Source organism: Jaculus jaculus, chromosome 2 (genome assembly GCF_020740685.1).
Source record: "Jaculus jaculus isolate mJacJac1 chromosome 2, mJacJac1.mat.Y.cur, whole genome shotgun sequence".
Taxonomy (NCBI): Eukaryota; Metazoa; Chordata; class Mammalia; order Rodentia; family Dipodidae; genus Jaculus; species Jaculus jaculus.
This window is the reverse complement of record NC_059103.1, coordinates 94421084-94439228: the sequence shown is the minus strand read 5'-3', so window position 1 is coordinate 94439228 and position 18145 is coordinate 94421084. Positions and strand designations below refer to the sequence as shown.

The 18145-nt window shown below is 38.4% G+C and overlaps 1 protein-coding gene across 13 annotated transcripts in view; it reads right to left on the bottom strand.

Annotated features, from left to right (window-relative positions):
• The window catches only part of Col25a1 (collagen type XXV alpha 1 chain), a 482287-nt gene that overhangs the window by 219243 nt on the left and 244899 nt on the right, over positions 1-18145 (bottom strand). For all 13 annotated transcript variants that reach the window (XM_045142758.1, XM_045142767.1, XM_045142757.1 and 10 more), the window contains exons 3-4: positions 11965-12009; positions 8869-8876 (exon numbers count right to left, since the gene is read on the bottom strand). In XM_045142758.1, coding sequence (XP_044998693.1) covers positions 8869-8876; positions 11965-12009 — 53 coding nt within the window. The remainder of the gene's footprint in view (positions 1-8868; positions 8877-11964; positions 12010-18145) is intronic.

The following is an 18145-nucleotide window of genomic DNA, read 5'->3' as shown; positions in this document are numbered from 1 at the left end:
GTCCATCAATGCCATTCATCCTTATACGTTGTAGTCATTGAAAATGCTAACCTATTTGAAAACACACACTGCTTTAATTTTCACCTGGTCATAGCTCAGTTCCAGAGGCATCTCTGATCCCTTCCAGGCTCAAATCTAGACTGTACTCTGCTGTTTCTCCAATGGCTCCAGGCCTGTGCTGCTCATTACTTCTTCTGCCATCATATTGTATGTTCCCTGCAAGACTTCAGGGTTCTGAAAACAGTGACATGTCTTTCTTGTCATCACACTGTATGTTCCCTGCTAGACTTAAGGGCTCTGAAGACATGGGCATGACTTACTTGCCATTTTCTGTCTATTATCCAGAGATAGCAATACAAGGCACCTAACCCTAGGCTTGGTGACTATATCCATGTGTAGATACTATGTCTTAAATAATCAGTTGCACTAATTTCTAACAACTCTCTGGATCCTCTCCTACCTCTAAATCCTACACATATTTGTGTCTTTGACCTTATAGAAATAATTTTTAATAAAACTTATACAGAAATAAAAGCTGGAAATATATAGATTGTATCTCTGAAGCTAAAGCCAACGTATAAGTTAATCCTAAGCATCTCCTAAAGCAGAAGTTGTGAAAACAAAAAGTACATTAAAGAACGATTAACAATTATTTTAAAAAAACAACAAACATATAGGTAACCTAGGATACTTTAGATTTCATGGCTTGATGTTTTCTCCTTATATCTATCAAAGAGTGAATTAAAGTTTCTTTAACAATGAAAGGAAGGGATTATTTCCATGTTAGGGTCCACAACCCAATTCATATTGATACTGCATTTAGTTAATTTGCGCCAAATATAGGAGAGCTTCACAGTGTTCAGTGTCCACAGAACCAGAAGGCAGGCAGGAGCCATTCTTGAATGAGAGGAATTATAGCATTTTAAGTGGTGACTTTGGAGGTGTAGGGACATCAATATCTGTCTAAGCAACTCATGGTCTAACCTACTTAGCAACAAATAACCTGGTGTGATGCCCACACAAGTGCAATAGTGGCACACAGCCATGGTAGGGAACCAACTGCTCTTAATTTGGCTAACTGATCCCCTCAGTGGTACGGGACCCATAGCTGGAGCTGGGAAACAAATCAGAACCATTTCCAAACATAAGCCCACTCTCTAATATCAAGCTACCATCAATCATGGGGTACAAGAGGGCCTACACCTATTAAACTCTCTATTAAAAAAGTAAGTGTTATCTCAATTTTCTGGGTGCTAACTTACTCTCCATTGGAGAATCTGCTTCTCTTTTTCAGATAGATGCAGATCCTAAGGAGAGAGCTGCCCCGTAATACCTCAAAAGGGGCCTGACTGAAACTAAGGAAAATTGATGAAACAAGCAAGGGTGCTGTTTTCCTGATGAACCAGATACCAGCACAAAGGGGAAGGAGACCAACACAGAGAAAAATCAACTCCTACCAAACCAGAGAGCCAGAGCCTCAGAGGCCCCCAAGACCTCATCACTGAAGCAGACCAAAAATGAACCCAACATGGCTCAGGGAAATTTTGTGGAAGAGGGGGCGGAAAGAATGTCAGAGTCACATGTTGGGTCATGATATGCAGAGACATTTATTGTACCAATAACTGTGGGCTAACTCCACAATGCACAACCCATTTACATCAACAAGGAGGGGCCATTTTGAGGGGGTAGGTCATGGATGAGCCTAAACAATGGTACCAAACTGCCTGTATTTGATGAAAAGAAAACCAATTTATAAAAAGTTTTCTATATGGAAGCGTGCAAGTCAGCAAAAGCCAGAATGATTGGTTGCCACAGGGAGAAGGCAGTCTTGTTAGTTTAAGTTACTAGACCAGCTTCCTGAATGTTCCTTTCTGGTTCAAAGAGGGCTAAGTCCTGTGAAGTCAGCTATTTCATTTCTAGTAAGCCTACTGTTTCTGTTTTAATTGTTAAATTTTGTGTGTGTAATATAATGTATATAGTATATAAATAAAAAATATCTTATGTATTTAAAAATTTATTCTATTTCTGTCGAACAAAGAAACAGCCACTACATATTCAAAAGCACATTTGGTAAGTTGAAAGAGAAATAAAAATATTTTTAAAAAATTAAGCAAGAATGTAAAAAATAACTAATGGCTGGAGTAGTTTCTGAGAAACTTCATGAACATATTTTCCTAGTTTCTTTGACTCAAGGGGCGAAGCTCAGTTCACATGTTGAGAGAATTTGTTTTTATCTGATGTGACTTGGGTGACATGTAAGTTTATTTTAAAGTGACAGTATGAGAAGAATATATGCAAGATGTAAATTCTGTAAATAGAGAGCGTAATGTGCCCACACATAACAGAGAACAGGATGGGTTCAACAAGTAAGGGTCTGAGAAGGAAAATGATAATATTAAAATTGAACTGGCCTGAAAAACATCTTTTGGAAATATGGAGAAAATGAACATTGAGGAGAGCCACACCTGGGCTCAAATTCCAGTTCTGCTTCCACCTGATGTGCATCTTTGGACAAATTACTTACTGGCCCCAAGCTTCTGTTTCTATTTGGAAATAGAGTCATGATTATGAGGATGGTATGGGAATCGTTATACAAAATGTCAAGAAGTAGGCAGCTGCTATTACCTGTAGTTACATCTGAAAAAGAGTAACTTTTAAATTAAAATTCATATAGCTTTTTCATTATGAAGTAAGATGTCAGAGCTTTTTCAACTAAAAATTTGACAAGGATTTCTTTTCCTAATTCATTTACCACATTGACAGACTCAGTACTGCAAGCTTAACTTGGCTGAGTCTGCTTCATTCATCTGTCAACAAGATTCTAAGGTTCAAACTAAGTTGACAATTGCTGAAGGTGGATGGAACAAAACAGACTACACACCAGTGTCAGATTTCACACCTCAGAGGGTTCAAGCTACCAACAATAACATCATATCTCTGTCAGTCAAGAATAATTATAGGGCTTGAAGGACCCATACAAATACAACAGCCAGCAAAAGAAGGGTCTCCTGACTCTCTTCTGGCTACAATTATTGGACTTGTTCAATTCTATGACCTGTGAATATTAGAATAGCACTTCCTTTGGGGACAAAAGGACAGGGAGACGGAATTCTCAATTGCCTCTGAAAACAATTGAAATATGAAAGGAACTTGGCTCCTTTCAAAAACTCTGATGTCATTTTGTAAATTCTGATTTCCTTTTTTTATTTCCATAGGGATATGTTTTCAAGATATGCAAAAGGGATTGTACAACTGCATGGCTAGGAAGCACAGTGGTCAGGCACATCACTTAGTGAACAAAATATGAGTGCCTGCATAAAGTTCTGTAGGACAAGAGTCTAACAAGTACTATCCTTATGAGAAATAAAATAGAAAAAGCTTCTGATACTTACATAAAACCAAATAGTATACATTATAAAACTGCTCTGTTGGTGCTGTTTATAATGGAGACATTTATAATAGAAATACCATTTTCTCAAAACAGGTAAGACTGAACAGCTTCCTATAGAGTAACTGATATATTAAATCTAATTCAAGTTGCATTTCATGTTTTAACTCATAAATTATCTTAATATGCAAGAATATAGAAACTGACCAGAGAAACATATTCATAGCTCACATAATTCTACTTTGGTACATATAATTTATTTCAGAATATATCAAATGATGACATAAATATAAGACTGTTATTAAGTATTATCATTAATACGGACTTTTTATTCATTTTTAAGCCTCAGAATATTTTTTCAAGAGTAATTAAAAAGGTGATTTTTAGTGGCAATCAGAGACAAAAGAGATATGTCATTACCTACCACGCCACACAGCATATTGTTTAATCACTACAGTATGCTAAATACTACAGAGTACATTTCAAAATGAAAGAGCAAAAAAATGCATAAGAGGACCCCAGGGGTTACACCCTCATTTTTCTGTTCATATGACAAGAGAGAAGTTCAGCCAGGAAGAAGTTGAAGAATTTTCTTGTATAGGTTCTGTGCCAAGGATCACTCACCAGAAGCAAGACAATTTCACTTCTCTGACTACCTTTGGCTTTTATATTGAGAACATAGAATGATGACTGGGCATAGTGGTGCATACCTTTAATCTTAGCACTCAGGAGGCCAAGGTAGGAAAATCATGGTGATTGTGAGGCCAGCCTGAGACTACATAGTGAATTCTGAGTCAGCCTGGACTAGAGCATGATCCTACCTTGAAAACCCAAACAGAAATATATGTATGTATATATGTAAGTATGTATGTATGAGAGAGAGAGAATAGGAAAGCAAGGGAAACTGCAGTCAAAGTGTTAAGTACTAATTTTTATTTTGTGTTTTAATTGTGAAAAAAATTTTAAAGATAGTTTGTGAAATGATTTTTTTCTAAAATTAGAAATGCATAAGCTGTTCATAAACAATAAATGGAAGGAAAAACTACCCATAAAATTAAAGTGATGCTAAAATAGGAGAATAAGGCCACTAGAAATTATAATTGTAGGCTAGAGAGATGGCTTAGGGGTTAAGGCACTTGCCTGTGAAGCCTAAGGACCCATATTCTAGTCTCCAGATCCCACATAGGCCTGATGCACAAAGGTGAGGCAAGCACAAGATTGTACCCACTAGGTGGTGAAAGGGTCTGGAATTCAATTGCAGTGGCTGAGGCCCTGGCATGTCAATTCTCTGTTTCTCCCTCTCTCTCTAAAAAATAAAAATAAATTTAAAAAATTTAAATTGCAAATGTGGGCAGGAGGAATGGTTTAGCAATTAAAGCATTTGCCTGCAAAGCCAAAGGACCCAGGTTCGATTCCCTAAGACCTACATTAGCCAGATGCACAAGGGGGAGCATGTGTCTGGAGTTCATTTGCAATTACTGGAGGCACTGGAACACACACACACTCTCTCTCTTCCCCCCTTTCTCCTTCCTTCCCTCCCTCTTCCTCTTTCTCTGCCAAATAAAAAAGAAATTAATAAATAAAAAATTTTAAAAGAGAAATAAAATTGCAAGTGTTTGGATATTGCTTGTAGACAATTATTAAGTCCAGCTACCAGTGAAGTAGTAGAATAAAAAAAAATCAACACAAAACTATCAGTAGCTTTTAAACATTCCAACAATGAAGATGCTGAGAAAGAAACAAGGAATGATATCTCATGTATATCTCTCCAAAAAAAATAAAATACCTGCAAATAAGCCTTGTGAAGGTTGTGAAAGACCTCTAACAAAGAAAATTTTGAGACAATAAAAAAGAAATAAAAGAAGATACCAGACATTGAAAAGATCTTCCATGTTCCTGGATTGGTAGAAAAATATAAATATTATTAAAATGACAATATTACCAAAAGTAATCTAGAGGTTAATGCAATTCCCATCAAAGTTCCAATGAGATTTTTCTTAGAATAAGAAAGAAAAATCCAACAATTTACATGGAACCATAAACAGCCAAAGCAAGCCTAAGTAGAAAAATTATGATTCAATTAAAATTATCCTACAGAGTCACAGTGACAAAGACAGCATGACACTGACACAAACATAGACCTAAAGATTAGTGGACTAGAATAAAGAGCACAGAAATAAACACATACAGCTAAGGTCACTTAATTTTCTCCAGCTATTCTTCAGTCAGGGGCTTGATAAGTAAAATATAAATATAAATATAAATTATATACACACACACACACACACACACACACACACACACATAAACATCAAATAAATAAATTTTTTAATATACAATAAATTAGTTAAACTTGAACAAATCTGCCAATCAAAGCTGGGCATGGTGGTACATGCCTTTAATCCCAGCACTCAGGAGGCAGAGGTGGGAAGATCGCTGTGAGTTCGAGGCCACCCTGACACTACATAGTGAATTCTAGGTCAGCCAGAGCTTGAGTGAGACCCTACCTTGAAAAATCAAAAAAAACAACAAAAAAAAAAAACCAACCAATAATAAAACCTGCTAATCAATAAAAGGGCTACTCAAAAGAAAAAACACAAAGGACAAACATTTTACAAAGTTCAACATCTCACTCATTAGATCTACAAAATAAGTCAACTATGCCTCTTCTGAGCATAGACCCTAGTGACTCTAAACCTACAACCAAGATGCCTGCACACCCATGTTAACTGCTGCTCAATTCACAATAGCAAAGAAATGGAATCAACTGAGATGTCCATCAACTGATGACTGGCTAATAAAGTGGTGGTACATGTACACAATGGGATTTTACTCAGCTGTGTAGAAAAAAAAATGATGTTATAAAACTTGTAGAAAAATGCATGGAACTGGAAAAGAGTTTCACCAAGTTAGATATCCCAGGTCCTGAAAGACAAAGATCACATGTTCTCTCTCATATGTGAATTCTTACTTTTAGTGTTTGAGTTCTGTAAATGAAGAGACCCAAGGGCAGCTATAGGACGTGAAACTATACAGAAGAATATGAGTGGCGAACAAGAGGTGCTGAGAATGGAGAGAAGAAAGATAAATGAAAACGGACAGGAGACTTGGGTGGGTGGGGCAGTCATAAAGGCAGGGAGGGAGTGGGAAAAAGAGTGGGGAAAAGAAATTAGCTTTGTTTGAAAAACAGCATAATGAAACCTAATTTTTTGTATGTTAATAAAAACAAATTTAAAAATAACTTTCAGATCATAACCATTCCACTGGTCATTGACAGTTATTCAAATAAGAAATATTGTAGAAATTTTCTATGAAGCTCCCAATTCTAAAGAAAATTTGATAAGATGGTAGAGACTTCCTAGAAATCATGCATAGGGATTTAGAAATTAGAAGCTGAATAGGATTTCATTATGGGATATTTAACCCATAAGGAACCTCAAAGTATCGTTTTGTTGTTGTTGTTGTTGTTATTGGGTTTTTTTGATTTTTCAAAGTAGGGTTTCACTCTAGCTCAGGCTAACCGGGAATTCACTAAGTAGTCTCAGGGCAGCCTCGAACTCACGGCGATCCTCCTACCTCTGCCTCCCGAGTGCTGGGATTAAAGGAGTGCGCCACCACTCCTGGCTCAAGGTATCTTTTTTAAAGTAATATGGTATTAATAAATTTTGTCAGTAAAGATAACATAGTTACTGTGTTTCTCTTTTAGACAACATGAAAACTCAAGATTACAATTACTTTGATGCAGTTTGCTATTAATATCATGACTCTTTTAAAATGCAATTGAGGTAGAATAGTATCAATGCTTGCTTTATACATTATCCATTGTCAGGTCAAGCTTTTGTTACATAGAACTATTTATGTCAAGAATTTGATCTGACTCATACTTTGCCATTTGTCTAACAATGAGTTGCAGTAGAACTCACTCAGAATTCAAAAGTACTCAAGCAGGAAGCTGAAATTTCTAAATTCAGACACAGCTAATTGAACTTTAACTTCCAGCTTTGCAACCATTGGCAACTGACCTCTATGAGCACATGTCCCCTCACTGACAATGGGAACGGTAACATCAGAGGACTGCTAAGAACAACATAAAACGTTATGCGTAAAGTGTCTTGAATACTATACATCACATACTAGGGGCCTAACAACATTAGTTCTCTTTATAAATAAGAGACACAAATCTTTTAACAGAACATATGGACTAAGAGATTACCAAGAAAGCAATACCAAGATGGCTGCTTCCATTTTATAATGAACCAAAGAGGAAACACTCACATCCTATAGGCAAACATAAGGCAGAAATGAAATTTAACTACCTCTCGGCATGGCAAACACACATTCCACACAAAGCAGCCTTGAATTTACTACTTTGACTACAACCTTGGGAGTTTCCTCTAGGGCAATTGTGGTTTGTTTCTAGTTTTAAAGCCAGTGGCATACGTATGCAGGCAAAAGAGTAAGGCTTCTAGATCTGGGGCATGCCATCTGCCAAGCATTAAGCAGGAGCTGAAAGTCAGGCACAGGAGCAAGTCATTGTGAACTTGATTTATGTCTGTTCTTGAACATGGCAGGAAGACTGCAAAAGATATTTGGAAGCCAATGCTTCCTATGTATAAGTCAAGGAGCCTCTGCTAAGCCCTCTCCCTGGACCATACTGGCCTCTTGGATAAGTTGCCAGGGTGATGTCTGCGAACCCTGAAACAACCTGGCTATCTGGGATGAGAAAATATCTTGAGGCCAGTGATCCTCGCTACTGTAAAGACGACACAGTGCACGGTGCACACACTGGGGTCAGACGACAGATATGCAGGATATTACTCAAGGAAGCATCGAGCTTGAAGTTGACAAGATAATCTGTTCCTGGGAGTGCAAAGCAGACTGGAATGCTGCTGCTATGACCTACCCAAGGAAAGAAGAGAGAGAGCAACTCTCCAAGGGCTGTGTCTCGGGCTCTCTGTGCAGGCAAGGCTCCAGCAGACTTCAAAGGAGTGCTGGCTAAGGAGGGAGGACAGGACTCTCGGCACACAGGGGGTATCGCTTCCAAGATCAGGTTACCATCTACATTTGCTGGGCAGGCAAATGCAAATATTTCAGATACAAATTTAAGCAGAGGAAAGAAAGAAGTGTGAAATAGCTTGGAGATTTTCTTGCAAAAGAAACCTCAGAATTCCAGGAAAAGTCTTTCAAATCAGAAGCCTCCTATGTTATCCAAAAACTCCCAAGAGAGTAATCTGTGTGTAATCACATAAAAAATAAAAGGTGTTTCTTTTGGGGAATGGTCACAGACTGCATTCCAACATAGCACATGATCACCAAATTGCATACTTAAGAAATAATTTTGCAGACTTAAGTACTCCTAAAAGGTCAATAACATTTCCCTAATTGAAATATAGACCATATTTTCATGCCTTAACAAGGGTTTTATTAACATACGTGATCCTGAGGAGTGTAGAAGAGTCAAAATCATCAAATATACTTACAGGAGGACCTGTGGAGGGTGGAGAGATTTAAAAAAGGAGAGATAAATTAGTTAATATAATCAAATAATCTTGATGATCATCAAAATCATTATAATGCTAGGGACATAGAAGCTACTCAGAACACAGTGATTCTTGATCTTTTTCACTTTAGATCAAGAACTCTTTGAGACTATCAAAAAATGAGTTTGGCAGGCATGGTAGCCTTTAATCTCTGCACTCAGAAGGCTGAGCTAGGCGGATGGCTGTGAGTTCAAGACTAGCCTGAGACTACATAGTGAATTCCAGTTTAGTCTGGGCTAGAGCAAGATCTTAGATCAAAAAGAAAAAAAAAAAAAAACTCCAAAATGAATTTATTCCCACTCACAAAACTTTGCATCACATTTCACAGCTTTTCAGGTTCTACATAGCCAGTTTATGTATGACTGAGGGGTTCATGAATCTGAAGTGAAAATTGTATAGATTATAAAAGTCAAGATTAAGCATTAGTCAGGAGACTCATTGGTTATTTACAATAGATCACTCTGGGAGAATTTACATATAACTTTTTGAGTTTGATTAAACACCCAAACCAGGAAAGTACCTAATATTTGTTCTAAGCATGTTTTGCAGTCAACATTATTGCTCATACATAAAAGATTAAGTCAGGGTAAATAAGTTTCTTCTAAACAGCTTATTGGCATCAAAATAAAGGTAGAATCTAAGAATATTTCTATATTTTGCATGCTACAGAGGAAATTAAACACCAGGGCAAATAACTAGAAGTTTAGAATTGATTTTTATGTTGTCTGTAGACCATAGACACAATTTTTTTTCTGTTTTTTCTCTTAATCCTTCTTGTTGTAACACAAAGATCACTTCAGTGATTAACCCCAATAACATATGTTATTTATCTTGAAACTAAGCGGGAGAATAAAGATAATCAGCCAGAGAGGAAGCACAGGGGAGAGCAGTACGGAACAGGATCAAATGCGAACAAAGTATAATGACACCTGTGTATGAAGATGTCATGATAAAACCTATCACTTTGTATGCCAAGCTAAAAATTAAATAAAAAAAAAAAAGAAAGAAAGAAAGTTGTTGGGGTTGGAGAGATGGCTTAGGAGTTAAGGTGCTTGCCTGCACAGCCTAACGTCCCACAACCCACATAAGACAGACGCTCAAGTGGCACATGTGTCCAGAGTTTACTTGCAGTGCCTAGAGGACCTGGCATGTCCAAGCTCTCTGTCTCTCTTTCTCTTAAATAAATAAATAATTAAATATTCTTAAAAGAAAATTGTAAATCATCCTCTATTATAAAACTCTGTACTTTATGAAGAGACATAAATTTGTAATTATTTAGATTCTGGGAAGCTTAAAGACAGCTTTTTAGAATACTTAAGAGAAATCTACAGCTATACTCCCCAAATAAATCAATTTTCACAATTCTTTTCGTTCTAATGTCATTTTCAAAATGAATGAGAAAATGCTCTTTCCTCACAACTCAGCCTACTTACCTGTTTTTTGCTGACAGGGAAGTATTCTATTTTAACACTTGGTCAATAACTGTTTTAAATCTTTATAACTACGTATAGAATGTGCTAGGAAATAACATTTCATAGCATGCTAGAAGCAAAATTTAAATAACTTCATCTTTTAAGGAAGAATTGATTGCCTCCTAGGAACTTCATCTGGACATTTACATCTTTGAAATCTCAGACATTATAAAACAAGAACAGTAAGTGAGCTCACCAATTCATACATTTGTGATATATAATGCAGTGTGTGTGTGCGCACACGCACATGTGCAGGCACACATGCACATATGTGTATGCGTGAAAGACAAAGGTAGAAGTCCGGTGTCTTCCTCATTTGTTCTCTACTTTTATTCTTTGAAATAGTATCTATCTTAACCTAGGGCTTACTGGTTTGTCTAGTCTAGCCAACCAGTGAGCCCCAGGGATTTCCTGTCACCACGTCCCCAGCAGTGGGATGACAGGCACTTGCTGCAGCACCCAGAATTTTATGCGGGTACTAGATCCAGACTCAGGCCCTCATGCATGCATGACAAGCACTTTAACTACTGAGCCATCTCTCCAGTTCCCTCAAAAGCATTTTAATTTGGCTTTGGCATTTCACTTTATCTGTAGGCAATTGACCTAAAAGCAAAAAGCTACTGAAGTGGGAATCAGGACAATTAGTTCTATTTCAGGTTCTGTTCACAAAAGTTTCCATGGCCAGGCTGAGTCACCTGAATGATCTATTTCTTCAAGTACAAAAAAGAAGCACTGAGCTGATTAATGACACTCTTGTCATCACTCAAACTCGATGGCTGTGCAAGGAGTTGTACTGGAGAGCATGTAAAGAATGAGCACAACATGAGAAAACCGTGCCAGCTGAATACTAATGAAGCCATCCAAGAAGTACTTTCACGTTCTCAGACAAATGTTTTCACTGAATGACCACTCAAGAGCTGGACGTATGAGGGATGTCGCCACACTGCCTGCAGCTGAGAAATCCACAGCTGTGCTCAGGAAGGAAGGACTGCAGGGGACTACCAAGTAAGCTAAAATTGGGGACACGTTTGTTCAATTGTAATGAACAGTATTTTGTAAGCTCCCCCTTCTTGCATTTTATTGGAAATAAAGAGATTTTGTACATGCATATCTGGGTGCAACAGCATGGGTGCATGTGGAGGACAGAGGAGAACTTTGGGTGCTGTTCCTGGGGCACCTTCCACCTTTTCATTTTGTTTGAGTCATGGTCTCTCTCATTAGCCTGAAGCTCACTAATTAAGTTAGATTGCCTGACCAATCTTCAGTCTCCACCTCTCTAGTGCTGGGGTGACAGGTGTGTACCACATGCTAGGCTCAGTTTTTTAAAATTAATTAATTATTTTATTTTTATTTTTTAGTGTTTGTTCTCAGAATTGAGCTCAAGTCCACACACTTAGGAGGTCAAGTTTTTTTTTTTTTTCTTTTTTAATTCTAGGTCTAAAACAGAGGATTTAAACAAACATATATGTAACTTCCAAGAAGAGAGTACTGTCATTAGTTATGAGGCACAAACAAGGGAAGCACAGCTCATGTGAGTGACACAAGGCAGCTGAAAGACACTTACCGGATTCTCCCCTTCGACCTCTCTTCCCTCTTTTCCCTGGAGGACCTAAAGTACAAAAGATAATTTTAAGTATAATTTAATTTTGTTTCTGGTAATATGGCTTGCATATAATTTCTCAATCTTTTCTCACTGCTTTTAATCATCAACTGCACAAAAAATGGGCCATATGTTTTAAAAGATCAACAATATCTTCTGTGTTTGAACCAAGCTTTTGAGCTCCATTTATTATCAAAGCTGGTCTAGTTATCTAGCCATCTACTCGCAAACACTAAAGACTTCAGAACTTCTGTTCCTCCTGCTTGGGAGATCGTGCATTTTCACAATATTTCTTCTCTGAAAGTTTCTTTATGTCACTAATTAAAATACTGGGTCTAAATGATTACACTTTTCTCTTTAGTCAGGTTTATCAGGACTCTGCCAAATAGTCAGAGATCAATTATATGTATGTATAAATGTGTGTGTATACACACACACACACACACACACACACACACACACACACATATGCAATACACCTCAGAAATATTTCTTTGAGTGCACCTGAATAGGTTCATCACCATTTCATGTACACTGTGTATAGGCAGTAAGCTTACATCTGATGCTACAGAAACTGGATCATTGTCACTTAATGAACAGTTTGTCTGTATGACGCTATCTAAAAAGTAGGACAAATCTTTTTATACCAGTGAGTTGTCCATAAAATCACCAGGATAGTCTGCATCTGACTTAGCACAGCACTTCTGACATTCGTAGCTTCCAAGCCATTATTCTCAATTACACAATTGCTATCCTCATGTCCTTGGGTAGGAACAGCTCCTACCAAATTATGGTTCAGGCCAACCAAAGACAGTAATTAGCCCACAATGAGACTTGAAGGCTTACAGTATTTGATGGGAGAAAAGCCAAGGAAAATAGAGCAATGCCTGCCATTAAAGAATGAACTGCTAAGTGGGACTTGTGGCTTCCGACTCCAGAAAGTTCAAGACACAAGTCGAACAGACCTGAGATGCAGCCTCCTCTGTATAACTCCAAGCTACAAGCTCCATGTGGCACAGTACTGCGAGCTGTGAATATACCATTGTGCTACCCAGTTTCCTCTATAGCCCCTCACAGGGCAAGTCTAGTCATCTGTATTTGGAACAGAAGCTAAAACAAGCAGCAAAATCTATTGAATGGCTCTCTGACTGGCTGAGAGATCTGCTCAGTGGAAAGGAAACCAAAGCTGGAACTGGAAACCAAATCATAATCCTAAGGAGACCACAATTATGGACTCCAGTGAGAAGCTCCCACTCATCTTTGGCCAAAAGTGAGGCTACACCCATCAAAATCTCTCTAACGATGCTTATACCCTTAACCTTTCCTGATCTCACTCTCCATTGGAGAATCTGTTTTTCTTCTTCAGAAAGCATTCAGAACCGAGGACAACCAAAATCCATCAACAGAACAAGGATCTCTGATTGCATATCAGCAGGTGAATCACCCCTAGTACAGCAGCTAGGGCCCAGGTGAAAACACAAAGGGATTGGAAAAATGAGCAAGATCGTTGCTTCTATGGCAAGCCTGACAACCTGCACCAGGGTGATGGAGACAGACACTGAGAACACTTAAAACACACCAAAGCAGAAACCCAGAAGCTGCAGAGAGCTCAACACTAAAGTAGACTTAAAACACCTCCACCAAGACTCAGGGGATTTTTGCAGAAGAGGGTGTGGAAAGAATGTAAGAGCCACAGAGTGGGAGGGAATAGCCAGAGGCATTGCTTCCCCTCCCCGCCCATGACTGACTGCTGCTCTCACAACCCATAATGCACAACTCCATGATGAGTGACAGGAATCCCACTAGGGAAGGCCCTCAGTGGAGTGGGGCCAGGGAGGAGGGGAGTGATGGTACCACTACTTGGTATATCCATACAATGTTTTGACTTAATAAAAAAAAGTTAGGAGAACTAACTTTATAGAAAAGTCCCAAACTGTCATATTAAGGGTTTTTTTTTGCCTGTATCCTGGACTAAAAGGTGATTTTCATCCATACTGAAGGTATTCCTGATCATATTGGGACAGGAGAATTATATGAATAAGTCCAGTGGGGACTTTAATGCAAATGAAAAACACACATTCATACACATGTGTGTGTGCGTGCATGCGTGCGTGCGTGTGTGTGTGTGTGTGTGTGTGTGTGTGTGTGTAGATACACGCACACAATTCTAATGACATTCTGGTATTTAGACCCTAAGAATATTTGAAATATGTCAGGTGATGAAAGGATGAACAAAGAAGCAATGATTCCTCCTGAGGAAATTCAGAAAACAGTACACTATTTCTCACCATGTCTGCCTTAAATATTCAACCATACCTCTTCAAGATAGGAATGCCATGCTGCCAAAGATCTGCAGAGCAGAATCTAATAAAGGTTGAAAACATTTGACAAGATAGTTATCTACTGAAGATGACAGAGTTTTACAAAGAACAGCATAATATTTGAAAGAGTAATAAAGCAAAACGAAGTTCTAAGAAAATGAAAATCTAAAATATGTTGAGTTTGTAAAGAAAATACTGACATAGTATATAATGGCACTATGAAATAGAAGATCACAATATGCATTACACTGAGATTGCTGAACCAATGGATTATATAAAACTCTCAGAAACATAAAATTTTTTTCTTACAAAGGCACACTGAAATGCGAGGAAGCCTACTAAACAGATGAAAACACTGGGTCTTGCTTATGAATTTAAGGTCAAAACTAAATGCAAAATAAAATTAAATGATTATGGTTAGCTTGACAATGGACAACTGGCAGATCAGCAGTAAGAAGATGCAAATTCAGAAAGGCCCCTTAAGAGTCAATTCCCTGATGTTACCAATGGTGAAAAATGACAGTAAGCACTTCCACTTCAAGCTGAGTGATGAAGTGTCCACCAGGTATGACCTGTAAGAAGAGATACAAGAACTGGAGAATGACTTTTGTTCAATAACCTTGGCCAGAGCCTTGTGACAGACATTTTCAGTGACATCCATCATCGCGAAGTCATGCCTCTGCAGTAGGAAGGGCTTCAAGAACATGAGTGGGTAAAGGCTGGAGTGCTCTCAGCCAAAAAGAAATGAAACCTCCAAGTAGAGAGCTCCCACCACGAAGAATGGATCACAGAAAATGGACACAACAAAGCCACTCTGCCCTTCAGGGTTAAAAGATTCAGGCTGGAGAGATGGCTTAGCGGTTAAGCACTTGCCTATGAAGGACCCCGGTTCAAGGCTCGATTCCCCAGGTCCCACGTTAGCCAGATGCAAAAGGGGGTGCACGTGTCTAGAGTTCGTTTGCAGTGGCTGGAGGCCCTGGCGCGCCCATTCTCTCTCTCTCTCTCTGTCTGTCACTTTCAAATAAAAAAAAAATAACAACAACAAAAAAAGATCCAATACAATCAGTACCACTCCTGCTTCAGAAAGAGCTTTGAGAAATTTTATAAGTATTCAGCTGCCTTCAGTACTGCCCACCCTTAAGACCACTGGGAGGCCCACAGATATGTTTATATTACTTCTAGATGCTTCTTTAATCCCAAACTGGAGACCTTTTACAGGCAAGCATGTATGCAGAACAGAGTGTGAATTATTTTGTGAATTACCAAACCTGTCTATTCTTACCTATATTTATTTAATTTCCTTTTCTTTTGATGTTTTTGTTTTTCGAGGCAGAGTCTTACTGTAGCCCAAGCTGGTCTGGAATTGACTATGTAACCTCAGGCTGGCCCCTAACTCATGGTGCTCTTCCTACCTGGACCTCGTCAGTGTTGGGGGGGGGGTTAAAGGCATGGGCCACCACATCTGCCTCTTACCCTGATTATTTGTATCTCTTCATTCTTCTCCACTCCTATCAGTATTTCACAAGCTTAGACATAACCTTGCTAAAAGGGTGTGAGAAGAGATTTTCACAGGGATTCATTTGAATTTCAAAACATTTTTACCTTTAATAAACATGTAGAACTACACACACAAAAGAGTTAAGGAAATATTCAGAATTTATAGCTGGCTGTCCTTTTTTGTTTGTTAGTTTTTGAAGGTAGGGTCTCACTCTAGAGGTTGACCTGGAATTCACTATGTAGTCTCAGAGTGGCTTCGAACTGATGGCAATCCTCTTACCTCTGCCAACCGAGTGCTGGAATTGAAGGCGTGCGCCACCATGCCCAGCTTGTTTGTTTGTTTGTTTTGACTTCTTCCTGAGCACAAAAAGCCAAGTCTGCTTTTTGCACAACAGGTGTCACTGATTTAGTATGACGAAGAGAAACCAGTGTCAACAAATCTTTTCCCACTACTGTACAAATTGAGCTAACTTTCCATTAGACTTCTTTGTTTTAACTAATAAAATATCTGGCAAATGACACCAATTCTGACACATTTATATGACTATTATGAAGTTGAAGACTGTAAAGTGTTATAGATACATACTAAAAGACTGTTTATTGATTTTTCATTATTGTATTGAAGCTGCTAAGCTATTTCCATACTATTTACTAGTAAAATTTACATATTATGAGATATATAATATTATAGCAAGACTTCTCAACAATTTAATTCAGCCAAATAAAAAGCTCCTATCACCACAGGCATGGAAACACTGTAGGTAAACTTTAGAGGAAATATTGTAAAATAGAAGTGATAGTGAATATTTTCCTGTTCTTATTTCAGATATTCTTAGTCAGAGCTCAACAGATAGGTAAGTGGAAATGTAAAAGAGCAGGAGACTCAGCCCACAGTCACAGAGAGCGCCTTCCACATGGAGAAAGCCTCTTAGCAGAAGCACACTGAAAAAAGGAGGTAGGCAGGAAAAATGAGTGCAAATTGGGATGCTTGTCCACCTGGCATGGTGCCTGGAATAGGTCACCAACAGCTGCAGCTGGATGCTTGGAGGGTGTAACCCGTCTGTCTGCAAAGGAGACGGTGGGTCATCCTTCTTGAACCTACCTCCTCCCAAAAGACTAAACCAGGTTTGCCTTCAGAGTTTGGGATTAACCTTCCAAGTAGGCATGGATTAATATCAGAGCCTTTCCTACAATCCTCCCACCTGCTTGCTTGTCTGATGTCTAAAATTCCTTTAAGATGGACCAAAGCCGTTCACTCCACAATTAGAAGTTAAAGGCTTGTATAGCAAATGCCTAGCAGAAGAATACCCAAAATGTATCCCTGTGGACTGGTTTAAAAAAATATTCCATGACACAACATACCAGCAGGTCACATACAACACAAAAAGTTTCAGATGCTGCTGGACAAGCAGAAAGCTTCAACTGCCATGGTAGATTGCAACCATCTGAAATGCAATTTCACTGGTTACAAGTTCATAAATGATTCACATTTCTGTAAATGTAAAACTGAGGCCAAGCAAGATCAAACAACCAGTCCAAGCTCTCCCACCACAGAAAACAGTTTCACGATTCCAGGGTCAATGCTCTGTATTCATCCCTTTTGTCTTGTTTTTTTCAATTCACATTCTATAAACCAAGAGACTGGGTACCACCAGTACAAACTCTAAGAGCTACGTTCCATCCCTGGCCTGTCTTGGAGCTGGGGCGGCTACTCAAGAAGATACATTAATATTCCCCATGACAATCTATGAGAGGCTAGGGGTCGAGATTCTCGTGTTCATCCTTCTAGCTCTAGCAACTGGTCTGGGATTGTTCACTTCAGTCCTTAAGGGAATATTTTTCAGAGGCTATTCAATGAAGGCCAACTTCATTTCATAGCAAGTAATTTGTTTTTAAAGAAATATTTTTTAATTCAGGAGACTTATTTCCTAATATATTTTCCATTAGGATGTACTCCACTGCATGTGAAACAGACTTGTTTATTTCAGATATCTTTTGTGTGTGCTTTTGTCTCAAAATTCCTCAAGATTTTAATCTTCATGGAATTTTATTTAAAAAGGAAACCAAAATAAGTAATGGGTAACTTGCTGTAGTTGAGTTCTATAACTAACTACAGAGAATTTTTTTTATGAAATACAATATTTACTAATTCATCTTTAGTTTTTATGTTTAGGTGTGGAAGAGTCTGATCCCAGACCTTGTGCTTTACTGGACACACACTCTGTCACTAAGCTAACCCTAAATTCCAGTATGTATTTAAACATCAGTGAGGGGCACACGCTTTTAATCCCAGCACTCGGGAGGCAGAGGTAGGAGGATCGCCGTGA